Source organism: Nansenia antarctica (genome assembly GCF_963989245.1).
Source record: "Nansenia antarctica genome assembly, chromosome: 1".
NCBI lineage: Eukaryota > Metazoa > Chordata > Actinopteri > Argentiniformes > Microstomatidae > Nansenia > Nansenia antarctica.
The window spans coordinates 96461893-96474721 of NC_137674.1; the positions used below are offsets into that span (position 1 = coordinate 96461893).

At 47.4% G+C, this 12829-nt stretch overlaps 2 protein-coding genes across 3 annotated transcripts in view; both read right to left on the minus strand.

The window, feature by feature from the left end:
* tprb (translocated promoter region b, nuclear basket protein) overlaps positions 1-9690 on the minus strand; it is a gene marked incomplete at its 5' end in the record, with an annotated part of 24518 nt that extends 14828 nt beyond the window's left edge. The window contains 21 exons of one of the 2 annotated variants that reach the window (XM_080545748.1): positions 1605-1782; positions 1977-2117; positions 2360-2494; positions 2591-2753; positions 3033-3181; positions 3489-3628; positions 3893-4056; positions 4289-4515; positions 4807-4914; positions 5042-5239; positions 5440-5546; positions 6215-6355; positions 6940-7027; positions 7252-7332; positions 7424-7516; positions 7712-7876; positions 8498-8601; positions 8689-8785; positions 8931-9004; positions 9130-9234; positions 9537-9690. In XM_080545748.1, coding sequence (XP_080401874.1) covers positions 1605-1782; positions 1977-2117; positions 2360-2494; positions 2591-2753; positions 3033-3181; positions 3489-3628; positions 3893-4056; positions 4289-4515; positions 4807-4914; positions 5042-5239; positions 5440-5546; positions 6215-6355; positions 6940-7027; positions 7252-7332; positions 7424-7516; positions 7712-7876; positions 8498-8601; positions 8689-8785; positions 8931-9004; positions 9130-9234; positions 9537-9687 — 2809 coding nt within the window. The remainder of the gene's footprint in view (positions 1-1604; positions 1783-1976; positions 2118-2359; positions 2495-2590; positions 2754-3032; positions 3182-3488; positions 3629-3892; positions 4057-4288; positions 4516-4806; positions 4915-5041; positions 5240-5439; positions 5547-6214; positions 6356-6939; positions 7028-7251; positions 7333-7423; positions 7517-7711; positions 7877-8497; positions 8602-8688; positions 8786-8930; positions 9005-9129; positions 9235-9536) is intronic. The other variant, XM_080545747.1, reaches the window with a different exon arrangement.
* A 712-nt stretch (positions 9691-10402) lies between these two features.
* Positions 10403-11506, minus strand: LOC308154809 (kelch domain-containing protein 10-like; the record flags this gene model as incomplete). Its single annotated transcript, XM_080528028.1, has 1 exon — positions 10403-11506. One exon carries the CDS (start codon positions 11504-11506, stop codon positions 10403-10405), a length of 1104 nt encoding a protein of 367 aa, XP_080384154.1.
* Positions 11507-12829: the final 1323 nt, after the last annotated feature.

Below are 12829 nucleotides of genomic sequence, written 5' to 3' on the forward strand. Positions count from 1 at the left end.
ACTTCAGGAGGAAAAAGTCCGAGATCCAGCTCCTGCTCATCGACGGAGAGAGCGTGGAGAGAGTCTCAACCCTCCGATTCCTGGGACACAACATGCGGGATGACCTGGCCTGGAAGGACAACACTAAAGGCACCATCAAGAGGGCACAACAGCGGCTATACACCCTGAGATGCCTCAGGAAACAACACAACAAGCAGGAGATACTGGTGGCCTTCTACCACGGCGCAGTGGAGAGCATCCTCACCTTCGGCATCTCCAACTGGTTCCACAGCTGCACAACAGCGGAGAGAAACGAGCTACAGAGAGTCGTGAGAACAGCACAGAAGATCACCGGCGCCCCCCTCCCCTCTCTGGAGGAGCTGTACAACACACGCTGTCTCAGGAGGGCCTCCAAGATCTCCAGGGACCCGACCCACCCTGGGCACGTACACTTTGTCAAGCTGCCCTCGAACAGGAGGTACAGGACCCCGGCCGCTTTCCTAACACCAGGGGAGCCACCCCTCCTAAATTTCGTTGTTTGGTACCTGTACTGTAGCAATGACAAATAAAGTCCATTCCATTCCATTCCAAATATGACTTGAAACAGTATTTTATATTTGGCTATAGCCTGTTTATGTTGCAGTTTAGTTTGGGTATGTTTATTGTTCCTCAGGAAAGCTACAGTATAAGCTCCAAGTTCTCTAAGAGCCCCTAGTTCCTCTCATTCGAGTGGAATGTTGCACATTTGATGTGACAGTGTACATTTTATTTATTATGATTTTTATTTTCACATTTTATTTGTTTTTCCTGAAGTAAGCTACAGGTGGTTGTGAATTCAATAAAACAGATGGTTGTCAATTCATGATACTTTCTCATCTCCTAATTTCATTTGAATACTTAATATACAATGTCAATGGTGTTAAGAATAATTAAAAACATAAATAATGCTACACAATAAATAGAATGCTTCAATTGCCATTTTCGACGCTGTGATCGGTGATATCGGATCGGCAGATCACTGATTCCAGTGATCGGTGATCGGCACCAAAAACCCTGATCGGAGCATCTCTAACCATAACACTGCAAATGGTGCATGCTCCAAAACCACACCCGCTACTTACTATAAAATACAAAAATACTACAACTCAACCTAATGAAAGCATGGCTGTTCAGACTGCCCTATATTAACATATGGGAACAGTCAGACTTTCCCAGGACACCAATACCAAAGGATGGTTAATGCAGTAATGCAGAAAGTCAGTCAACCACAGCTCTACAGAGGGGAAAAACAAAAACAAAAAACTAGGCTAATTTGTGGGAATTCAATGATACTAACTTAGGTCTGACATTTCACTTTCAAGGCAAAGAAACAACCAGACTATTAAAATACGACAATAAGTGAAGACCTCAACATTCCTATATATAGCCATCCGTCAATGACATTGACTGTCTTGCATGTAAGCTGACTGTCTGCATGTCACCCGGGGATCATCTTTAGATAACAGGTCTTTCAAGGACATTCGTGGCCATCTGACACTTTCAGCAGCTCCGGAATATTCTGTTGTCTTAGAGCCGACTGGGCCTGGTGTCGTTGTGTAACAGGACAGTGTGTGTGCTGTGCTGACCTCTGAAGCCCATAGTCGGGGTGGCGGGGGAGCCCAGGGACAGACGATGGCCCTCTCCACTGCCCTGTTGCAGCCTGAGGGTGCTGACATCCAGCTGGGCCGAACTCAGCAGCTCCCTGGTCTTCTGGAGCTGGGACACCTGGGTCTCCAGCTGCCTCTTGGCATCCATCAGCTGCACCTGGAGGGAGAGAGAGGAAACAGACAGACGGGTGTAAGATATTCATAGGCGGACGAGGGGGAAAGGATACACAGGACAAGGTTTCGATAGGAGAGGATTCAAGGACAAAATTCGATTAGACAGAGAAACAGAGTAGAGGGGTTGTGGTTGGTACTGAGAAGTGGGGAGGGGGGGGGGGTTAACTAGGTTCTTACTTCTTGGTTTCTGCCCAGTAGGTGGCGCTGCTCCACCTCATGTTCCAGTCTCTTCTGCAGCTGGGAGATCTCCCTCTCCTGCCTCTCTATCTGGGTGTTGAAACGTTGTCTGGTGTCGGTGTCGGAGCGCTCCAGGGTGGTCTGGAGGAGAGCACGGGGAGGGTGTCAGAACAAAGACACATCGACAGGCTGGGATGGAAAGTACTACTTCAATCTGTATAATCATGACGGAAAATGAGTGCACAAGTATTGATAGAGAGTACAGGTATTGATTGGTGTGTGTCAGTGTGATTGATGGTCTACCTCTTGAGCTTGGTGTTAGTGTGTGGGCAAATCTCTGTGTTTGTGTGTGTGTGTGTGTGTGTGTGTGTGTGTGTGTGTACCTGTATGGCCTTGAGGTTTGTGAGCAGCAGGGTCTGGCTGTGTTTTTGGGTCCGCATGGTGTCTCTCTCCTGGGTCAGTCTGGACTCCACCAGCCTCAGCATGTTGATCTCCTTACGCAGGTTCTCACTACGACCCTAAAGAAGGGGAAGGGGACACATCTATCTCACCAACAAACATCCAATGAGAGATACTTATAAGGAAATAAGACAACACATATTATGTACACATACCTCTGCCATGGACAGTTTCTCCTGAGCAGCAGTCAGGTCCTGAGTCAGGGTGTGGACGGCCTGCTCGTTCTTCTGGGCTGCGGCGGCCATCTTCTGTTCCTTCTCTCGGAGGGAGGCGATCTCTCTCCTGTAGCCCTCAACGTTGTCTTGCAGCATCTCATATCTGAACAGGGGAAAACACCAACAGATTACACTAAACATCTAGTGTTCTGCTGAGACAAATGACTACATGTGACTGAGCTGAAATGTTCATGAAGAGGTATCTGCGCACACTAGGCTCATAGTCTTGTTGTTTCATCGGTTGCTAATTGCTGTAAGGGCTGAACATCATCACACACACGTCAGGCTTTTAAAAGCCACTCGTTTTTGCTGAAATCCTATTTCATCTTGTGCCATTGCTTTAAGTTGTGTCTTGGTTGTGTTCTGAGGGCTTTGGCCATACCTCTTAGAGGCAAACTCCAGCTGAGTGGATATCTTTGTGTTCTGGGAGCGGAGGTCGGACACCTGCTCCTGCAATTTGTCACTCTGTTCCGTGACGGCCTTGACACTCTCGGCCCTCTCCTTCTTGTAGGAGGAGAACACCTCCTGCAGCTGAACACACAAACAAACCTGGAGTTCATACATAACAGAAACACTACCGATTATCAAATGTTTTTGGATATCAGTGATGTTATAACACGATTGTTTGTGCCAAAAACGTTTCGATTCAAATATCCGTCATTGTTGTTTTTACATTGACATGCAGAGAACAAGATTATTGCTAGTTCACGGTAGACTATCGCTGCATTCATTTTTACATCTCTCACATGAAAGATCCAGCAGTGAGACTACACTGCCCTCTATTGACGAGTGTGTATAATCATCTCTGGGGTGAACAGGATTGCAGGGGCTCGCTAACCTGTCGCAACGCCGCCTTGGCCTCCACTGCTTCAGTGGATTCGGTTGCCATGGTGATATGGTCAGTGGGTGTGGTAGGGGTGGCGGCCGGGGAGAGGCGGGGGGGAGTGGAGGTCAGGGAGAACTCCTCGGGTGCGTTGCCTGAGAGAGGTCAAAAGGTTAGACTGGTACACACAAACACAAACTGTTATCTATGTTGCAAGACATACAGGGTTCCACTGATCTCCTCTTCACCTGGGGGGTTGAAAACCTACATTGATTTCCACCAAGAAAAATGACAGAGGAAACATTGTCTTACAAATGTACAAGTAGGCACATTGTAAGATGTGAGAGTAGAAGAGCATAGGATACTCCCAGGTATCAAACATGTGTTTTTTTGCTGTGAGAGGCTGTGAGGCGTCCTACCTTGCTGAGGAAAGCTGACGCCGGTGGCCTGTGCTAGGAGCACGCGGTACATGTCCCTCTGCCTGACGATGGACTCTGCCAGCTGCATCTGGTGGGTGCGCTGGTCCCTCAGACCCTCCAGCTCCACCTGGGCCTTCTCCAGACTCAGCTCCAGCTCACTGCGCCTGGGGAAAGGGAGGAGGAAGTCATTGAGTTACTCTTTAGCAGAGAGTCAAGTTCCAGAACAAGCTTAGACCCATGAGACACAGACCCAACCCCTTGATCCTGTGAGTCAAGTCAAGATCAATAGCATATATATTTATACAGTTAGGTCCGGAAGTATTTGGACAGTGACACAATTTCCATAATTTTGGCTCACACACACACACACACACACACACACACACACACACTCACTTGGAGCCCATGATCTCGGTCTCCTCTCTCTCCTGTGCGTCGCTGAGCTCCCTCAGGGCCACCAGGAGGCGCTGGTTCTGCTGCTGCAGCTCTTCCACGCCGCGGAACGTCACCAGGTGCTGGGTGATGACCTCAGACGTGCTGCTGATGTCAGCCGAGCTCACGTCTTCATCGTGGGCCACATGGTTACCACGAGCCTCCTCCAGCTCGATCAGCAGCACACGGACCTGGCGAGGTAGGGTTAGATGAGGTCATGGATAATGCAGGAAATGAACATCAAGGGCTATTAAGCATTGGTTGTTTGGTAGTCCATTTCCTACTATCCTGTGCGTCATGTCCCGTCAAGGCACCTACCATACAGATTTAATTACCTAACTTGTGTTATTTGACCTATTTCAACTTCAACATTGAGGTTGGTGAGCGGAGGTGGAAAAAGACGGTTACAATTAGTAATGAGATGCACCGCTGAATGAGAAGTATCGTGGTCAAAGTTAAGGTCGCTCTGCTAGGAGCCCCACCTGCTTGGCCATGTCCGCCAGCTGTAGATCAGACCTCTGGTTGTCTCTCTCCAGGACAGATGAACGCTTGTTGGCCTCGTCAGACTCCCTCTGCAGGCGATGCACCTCCTGACACAGAGCCAAACAGTAACATTCATGTAAAAAGGGCCATGACCGAGCTTTAGGGCTTGTTTATATGATCCATTTAAAAGCATGGGCGGAGCTCTCGCCCACACGCACACAGCTTCTGTCTCACCCTAACGGCCTGCTCCAGCTTCGCTGACAGGCTGGTCACAGACTTCTGCATGCGCTCGTGCTCGTCTCTCTGGCGTTTGAGAATGGGCCCCTTGGCCTCCACCTCCTGCACGATGTCGTCCAGGTACTTATTCACCCTCTTGTTCTCCAGACGCTCAAACCCAAGCTGCTCCTGACTCTCCACGTACGATGTGTACAACTGGGGATACAAACATATAAAACATCTTTGGTCCTATTTCACTGGATTTGTTATGGTTATCAGCACATATCATATCTTTGCTCAGGAACCACTATTGAAAGTGAACAATCCCTGCAGGTGAACTATGTCCATGTGTGTCATGATATCTGACGGTCTTGCCACTGTTGCTATGGCAAAGTGATTGTAGTTGCTGTGGATACCTCTGTCAGCTTCATGCCAGGTTTGATGATCTTGGCCACAGCAGCTGCAGTTGGAGACATGGTGGTCATCTGCTCCTCTGAGAGCACAGAGGCAGCACCAGCAGGGCCTGGAAACAACCATGCAATGGGACAAAGCTCATCCTCCATTTCTTTTTTTTACTTATTTTTTCATTCAAAATACCAATAGAACATACAACTTGAAGGCGATTCATACATAATTACACTCATTGTCATTTACATATCCATACACAAGTCTGTACAAGCATTCTCCATTTTCATTTCATTTCCAGAAACAGAAGACTTTGCTCAATTGTCGTCCTCTCCACGTCCTCTCCTCCGTCCTCCACTTTCATATTCTCCACTTCAACGCTTTTTGGAGGACAGAGAGAGTGGAGGACGGAGAAGAGGACGCAATGAGTTGTGTTCTTTTTTTTCTGAGTGGGGAAGTCCCACTCATATTTTTTTATTTTATTGACAGATACAGTAGAGATTTAGACAGGAAGGATGGGTGAGAGAGAGAGGAGGTCACATGCAGGATATGTCCCCGGCCGGAATCGAACCGGGGACCCTGCGGTTACATGGTCAACGCTTAAAACGCTATGCCACCTAAGCGCCCAAGAGTTGTGTTCTTAACAACTGAGAGAAGGCTAGACAGATCAATCTAATGCAAACTACTGAATCGTTCGATTACCCCTCTCACCAGTTAAATGCAGTCAAAGCAACTGGTAATGAAAACGTTTGACAAACAAAGTGAGTCTACATAATCAGGCCTGACCTCTGTGTTTGGCGTCAGACAGAAGTTCATTGGCGTTGTCCAGCTCTTTCTCCAGGCTCTGGATCTTCTCTTTCAGCTCAGCCGCCATCTTGTCCCGGGCACCATCCATCTCCTGCAGCCTCACCTCCAGGGCCTTGTTAGCTGTAAAAAGCAGACATAACACGTTTGCCATCAGAATTCAGCTTAATAAAAGGAGTAATTAGGATGAAGGTGCTGTCTGTAAACAGGGTATATACAGGAATCTTGAGGTTAATTTCAATACCTTTCTAAGACTTTTTAAAGACCGTGTCAATATTTTTCCAGATCTCACCGCCACTTTGAGCTGTAACCGTTTACATCAGTGACACCTTTAACTTAACAGTTTTAGTTTGCAATAGACTAGACCACTATCATACAACAGAATTTCCGTTTCATCTTTCTTTTTTTAATAAAACTAATAAATTCACAAAATGAAAAGTTTGTAAAAAAGTTTTTAGGACTCAAACTCTTTGGACAGAGTCTAATTCAGAAAAATACCTAAACCTCATAAAATCATGATAAGACTTTTTAAATAGTTATTAAGGGTCTTGATTTTCCCAAAATTGATTCATCAACTTTTAATACTTTTCGAGACACCACGGATACCCTGGTAAAAGATATTGGTAACAGTAGATTTTAGAGATGACATCTGGATATGTAAGATGCATGTTTGTGTGTGGGTCTCATCAGTCAGAAACATCTCTCACCCTCTCCAGCGTCCTTCAGCAGGTTGTGCAGCTCCTCTACGGCCCCACTCAGCTCCACACTCTTGGACTCAGAGTCTGCCGCTGCCTCCTGCAAGCACACAGTCAGGGTTGGTTTATTTGCTAATAACACTAACGCTGGTTAGTGTTGTGTGCGCGGTGTCATTTCACATTGTATGCCACGAAAAAGTGGTGTTGTTGGCCAGTTGGTTCAGAACTTTGCTTAGCACAAACGTATCAACACAAAACAAAAGAGCGATACCATCAAAAAGGCAGTTATTCATTAATTAATTAATAATCATAGCTCTTACATACCTTGTATAAATTGGAGAGTTTTATGTTGGCATTGAGCTCGTTCCTAAACTTCTCCTCGACGCTTGCCTGTTGCTCCTTAGCCTGAAAAAAAAAAAACACACATTGCTCATACCTGAATACCTTAGGAGTTTCAAAATGGCAACTTTTGGGATGGCCTAAAACATCTTCACACCTCTTTGAGTTTGCTGATCATGTCTTCAGCCTGCTTCTGAAGGTTTTCATGTGAAGTCTTCAAACTAGCCACTTGGTTCTGCACTCTGTTCAACTGTAATCGAATAAAGAAACAGAGAACGCCATGTTTAGACATGCCTGACATACAATGTAAATGGTTATGGCAATTGTTTGGTTAAATCTGCATGAAAACCCATTCAATGCTTTGGATGAAAACAAGCGTATAGTCATCCTGCAGGGAGCAGTACTGACCTGGGAGACAGAGACCTGACTTAGTGACCCTCCTTACCTCATCCACTTTGTTCTCCAGGCTGCACTTGAGCTCCAGGATCTCGTTACCCTTCTGGCGAGACAGGGCCAGCAGTTCTTCACTCTTAGCCTTCAGCTCTCCGTTCAACCAGGCTGTCTGGCCCTGCAGGAGCTCCTTCTCCTGCTCCATCCGCTTCTCCCTGTACTGGAGGGCATAGGGGAAACACAACAGTGCGTGTTAAACATAGGGACCTGAGCAATTCTTTCCTTGTTTTTTCTCTCTTGAGGTTCCATCCCCCAGGACAGAGAGGAGGACATAGCACCCTCTCAAACCACGTGTTGACATCAAATTCCTCACACTACCAAAATGTTGACTTCTAAACCGATACAGGGTATTGTGATACTTTTGTAGAACCGGTGCCTCGTGCAACACTTGCTTATAAACTTCTCTTTTATTGATGAACACAGGAGTATTCCAATTATATAAGCAAACAACAAACACATTTAAAGTAAAATTGTGTTGTTGTCTAAAGTATGGACATGCAGTGCCGCCACGAGGAGAAGATTTGAAGTACATGTTGATAATGTAGCAGTCCAGGGGGGTATTCCACGTACGCTGATTAGTATATTCGCGATTAAAAGGAAAGCCTCGTTCAGGCAACTGTCGATTGGGATTCAAAATATCTCTAATCGCGCTACGAGGAATAGGGCCCAGGTGGCCAAGAATTTCTCAGGTCCTTAAGTGATGCAACGAATGAATGAGAATAGGTTCCCTGTTACACCTTCATTTGGAGCTGGTTTGAGCTGCCAGTCCAGTGTGGCTCACCTTGATGTTGACCTCTGAGGACTCGAGCTCGTCCAGTTTGAGCTGCAGCCCCAACTTTGAGCCGGTGACCTCCACGACCTTATCATTAAGGCGCTTCAGGTCCTCTGGTGAGGAAATACAAACACATGAGACAGACAGTGAGTGTGAGACAGAGAGAGCAAACAGTACCCCTCTCATAGATTCAAACATACCACTCAGATGTTCCACTTCCTGGGATCTCCTCTCCAAAGTGCGCACAAGCTCACGCTTCTCTGCCTCCAATTCATCTTTGGCTTTTGACAGCAGAGCCTAGAATCAAACATAACATACTTCTATAAGTCTGACATATGGTATACATGAGACATGTATGAGTTATCTATATTAAGCCATACCATTGGTTATAAACAATACTACCCACACTCCACACTACCAAGACAATTCAAATATGCCTCACCTGTTCAGATGACAACCTTTCTTGGACACATTCATATTCTTTGTTCCTGTCCCGTAGGCTCTTGAGTTCTTCATCTAATGAATAAGAGGACATGTACAACAAAGACACAACGTAAAGTAGCTTGAAGAAGAAGAAGGGGCAGTCTAATGAAAGGCCATTAGCAGCAGTTGCACTAGGATCAACCACACTCCACACTTACCAAGCTTGGTGAACTCCTCTTTCAGTTTATGGTGTTCCTCAGCCTGGGACACACACTCTTCCTGGCTTTGCTCAAGTCGTTTCACTTTCTCAAATAATTGTTGTTCTGCAAGAGTGACAAGAGTCAGTCACCAAGCTAAGTCACTTGTCAATCACCAGGTAGTCCCCAAAGACGACAGGCAAGCTGCCTGCTAATGCCATGGCTGTGTTGCTGGGCTACATACAGTCAAGTTGTTAGTCATGATTGTTATTTGGTGAAAAAAGTACCATTATATCCACATTGCATTTAATCACACACATTAACATTACATGTAAGCTAGCTAGCTAGCTAGCTAACTAACTAGCCATGAGATGTTGGCTATCTGCTAGCTATCTGCATTGAAGTAGCTATACTCAGTCAAATCTTACCGCTGTCAACCCTGAATTGCTCCTGTTGTGCTTTCAGAGAATCGATCTCATATTGCTGATCAGAAAGAATCTTTTCGAGTTTATTTTGAACAGCTTTGGGGAGTTTGGTTATCTCTGACCGCTCCAACACCTGCAGCAACACTGCCGCCATTTTCCCTCTCGACAACCGAGGTGCATAGTGGGATATGTAGTCACTCGTGTGAGAACGACATCAGGCCAAGTAACACTGGCCCACGATCGTTTCATTTGATGGTCTCACTCTCATTTATTATAAATGAGACCATTCCACTTGTTTTTTTTCTCTTTAAAAATATCATCATCATCATCAGAAGTGCAAACACAAACACAAAAGGGGAAAAAAAGGCATCCCATTGTTTTTGGTTTTAAGGCGGGGCTACGTAGGCAGAAGAACACTTCTGTTCTTCAAAAGAAATCCTTTGCTCTCCCTCCAACCTCTCCTCTCCTCTCCTCTCCTCCTCTCCTCTCCTCCGTCTCTCTGTCCGTCCCTCCCTCCCTCTCCTCTCATCCCGTCCGTCTCTCTGTCCGTCCGTCCCTCCCTCCCTGTCCGTTCGTCCCTCCCTCCCTCCCTCCCTCCCTCTCTGTCCGTCCCTCCCTCCCTCCCTTCCTGTCCGTCCCTCCCTCCCTCCCAGTCCGTCCCTCCCTCCCTCCCTCCCTGTCCGTCCCTCCCTCCCTCCCTCCCTGTCCGTCCCTCCCTCCCTCTCTGTCCGTCCCTCCCTCCCTCCTTGTCCGTCCCTCCCTCCTCTCCTCTCCTCTCCTCTCCTCTCCTCTCCTCTCCTCTCCTCCCATCCCGTCCGTCTCTCTGTCCGTCCCTCCCTCCCTCCCTGTCCGTCCGTCCGTCCGTTCCCCTATCTCAAGCGCTCTATGAGTTCCTGTGTGAGGCCGAGGTTGAGCAGCTGCACGGTGGAGAGCCGGGCCAGGTGGGGGGAGGCCTTCAGCAGCCGCTCCCAGCACAGCTCCAGCAGGCTGGGCACGGCCAGCCAGATCTTAAACAATGAGCCGGTCCGATTGCTCTCGTGGATGTTGTTCAACACGCCACCGTGGATGTACATGCAGCCAGCCGGGGTGACGGCGGCACGGTGGAAGTAGGCGGGCTCCGGCATCACCGCCGGCAGTCTGGTCCACTGGAACGTCTGCAGGTTCATCTTCCACAGGTCCGCCAGGATCTGACTCCCGTTGTACCCGCCGCACAGGAACACGTCGTTTCTCATCTGCACACAGCTGTGACCTCTCCTAGGAGCCGGGTACCCTATTTGATCATCAGGCTTGGTGGCGATCTCTTCCCATGAGTTGGTCTCCAGATTGTAGGCGTGAATCTTGTCCAGAGGGTAGGACGTCCAGGAGGTCCCCCCTCCCAGGATGTAGATCCTCTGTCCGTCGTGCGCCGTCTCGTACCTGTACCGTCCCCCCGGCAGGTCGTCCAGGGGGTTGTTGGGCTTGAGGTGGATCCACTCCTTGGTGGTCAGGTCCAGCCTGTGCAGGTCTGTAATGTAGTTGTACCCTGGTAGTTGTCCTCCAAACACATACAGGAAGCCGTTAACGATGACCATGGCCTGTCCGTAATCTCCGTATATTCTGTCGGGCTTCTCCCCTCGGCAGTTGAGCAGCGACCACCGCTTGTACTTGACGTTGCAGACGTGGACGTCGTTCGCACCGATCCCGGTGCCTCCGAATACGAACAGGTTGTTGCCGTGCAGAATGGCTGACATGGAGGCCAGCTCCTTGGGCATGTAGCCCTCTGTGCGGATCTGTTGCCAGGTGCTCGTGGCGAAGTGGTACCTCCACAGCTCCCTGAACTCGCCGGAGTCGGGGTCGTACCCTCCGAACACGTACATGTTGGTGTTATCTGCCATGCTGCGGTGGCCGCTCCGCGCTACTCCGAGAGGAGTACCTGCTACTCGGAGAGGAGGCTCTGCTGACAGCTTCTCGAATCTATTCAGCTGGTCCTCCATCGTTTCCCCAGATCCTTGAAGTCAACCGAAAAAAAAAAACGTTACATAAAATCTAGACAGAATCCTACTAATACAAATACTAATGACAAATATGAACACTCGAAAACATTCGAAAAATGCACGCCGGGCTGTGCATCTACGGACCAATCAGAGAGCGCCCCGCCCCCCCCCGTTCGTTGCCTAGCAACCTAGATGCTCTATTTACAGTTTGCATTGGCTGCGTTTGTAAAATCGCTTTGGAATCTGATCAGCTCTCATGGAATGCCTCTTGTCCAATCAAATGACTTGGTCCCTTTATGACGTTGACCCAGTGTGCGCTCCGGCGTTCTCAGAGCAAATTTACGAACGCACTTTACATTGTGGCAGTTTGAAAACGTGGGATAGATTTGTCCGTGAGTATCAGTATTTACATGTTACAATAAGGTTAATGTAGCTAAAATATACATTCTAATTGTTGAGTTTATATTTGTTGGTTTGATGTTGTTAGCCTCTTGTTGTTAGCCTCATCATCATCTTATCTCATCCAAGCTTATGTTATATTATGTTTCTTCGGAAGCACTTGGATTTGTTTGAGCTCTGCTATTTCAACAGTTTCAACGTTGGGTGTCATAACAGGTGCAGCTGAATTCAAGTTTGGTTTCTTGGATGAAAACCCGAAACTTTCCAGGCTTGTCGACTCGGTCGGCAGCAGTGGCCTTTTTTGGGGCGGCATGATAGCTAGCTGCTGAATGCTTTCTTAACGATCATATTCTGCTGTTGCACAATATTCTACTGCGCCCCATAGTGTCTTGGTGGTAAAGTGCAGGCAGTCAAAGGCCTACTGTCATTCACAGGAGATTAATGCTGGTGCGCGTAGTTCTTTTGGAAAACGTGTTTATTTTAGAATATTTATCATATAAATAAATATAAATAATACTCATTACATTGACATTTATGATCAAATAATGGTTGTGGTAATGTATTATTAGCGACCCCCACAGATGTATGATTTTACTGCTTTCATGGGAGCTCAGACCTTCCTTATGGGAGCTCAGGTCAGCTCCCATTGGCTCCCACATAACTCGAACCCTGTTGGTATTTCATCATTACAGTTTTTTACGATTGCTAACTCACCATATTCAATACTGAAACCACAGTTTCACAACTCTTCATACAGTCAGCAGAGCAGAAACCCATGTGAACAAAACTGTGACTCTTTCTCTGTGATTTGTGCATTGCTTTCATACAGAATGCATTCAATGACTACGTTCTCCAAATGCCATAACACTTCTCTCATTCAAACTCCCCCACTTGCAAAATACTATGTATTTGCAACACATTTTT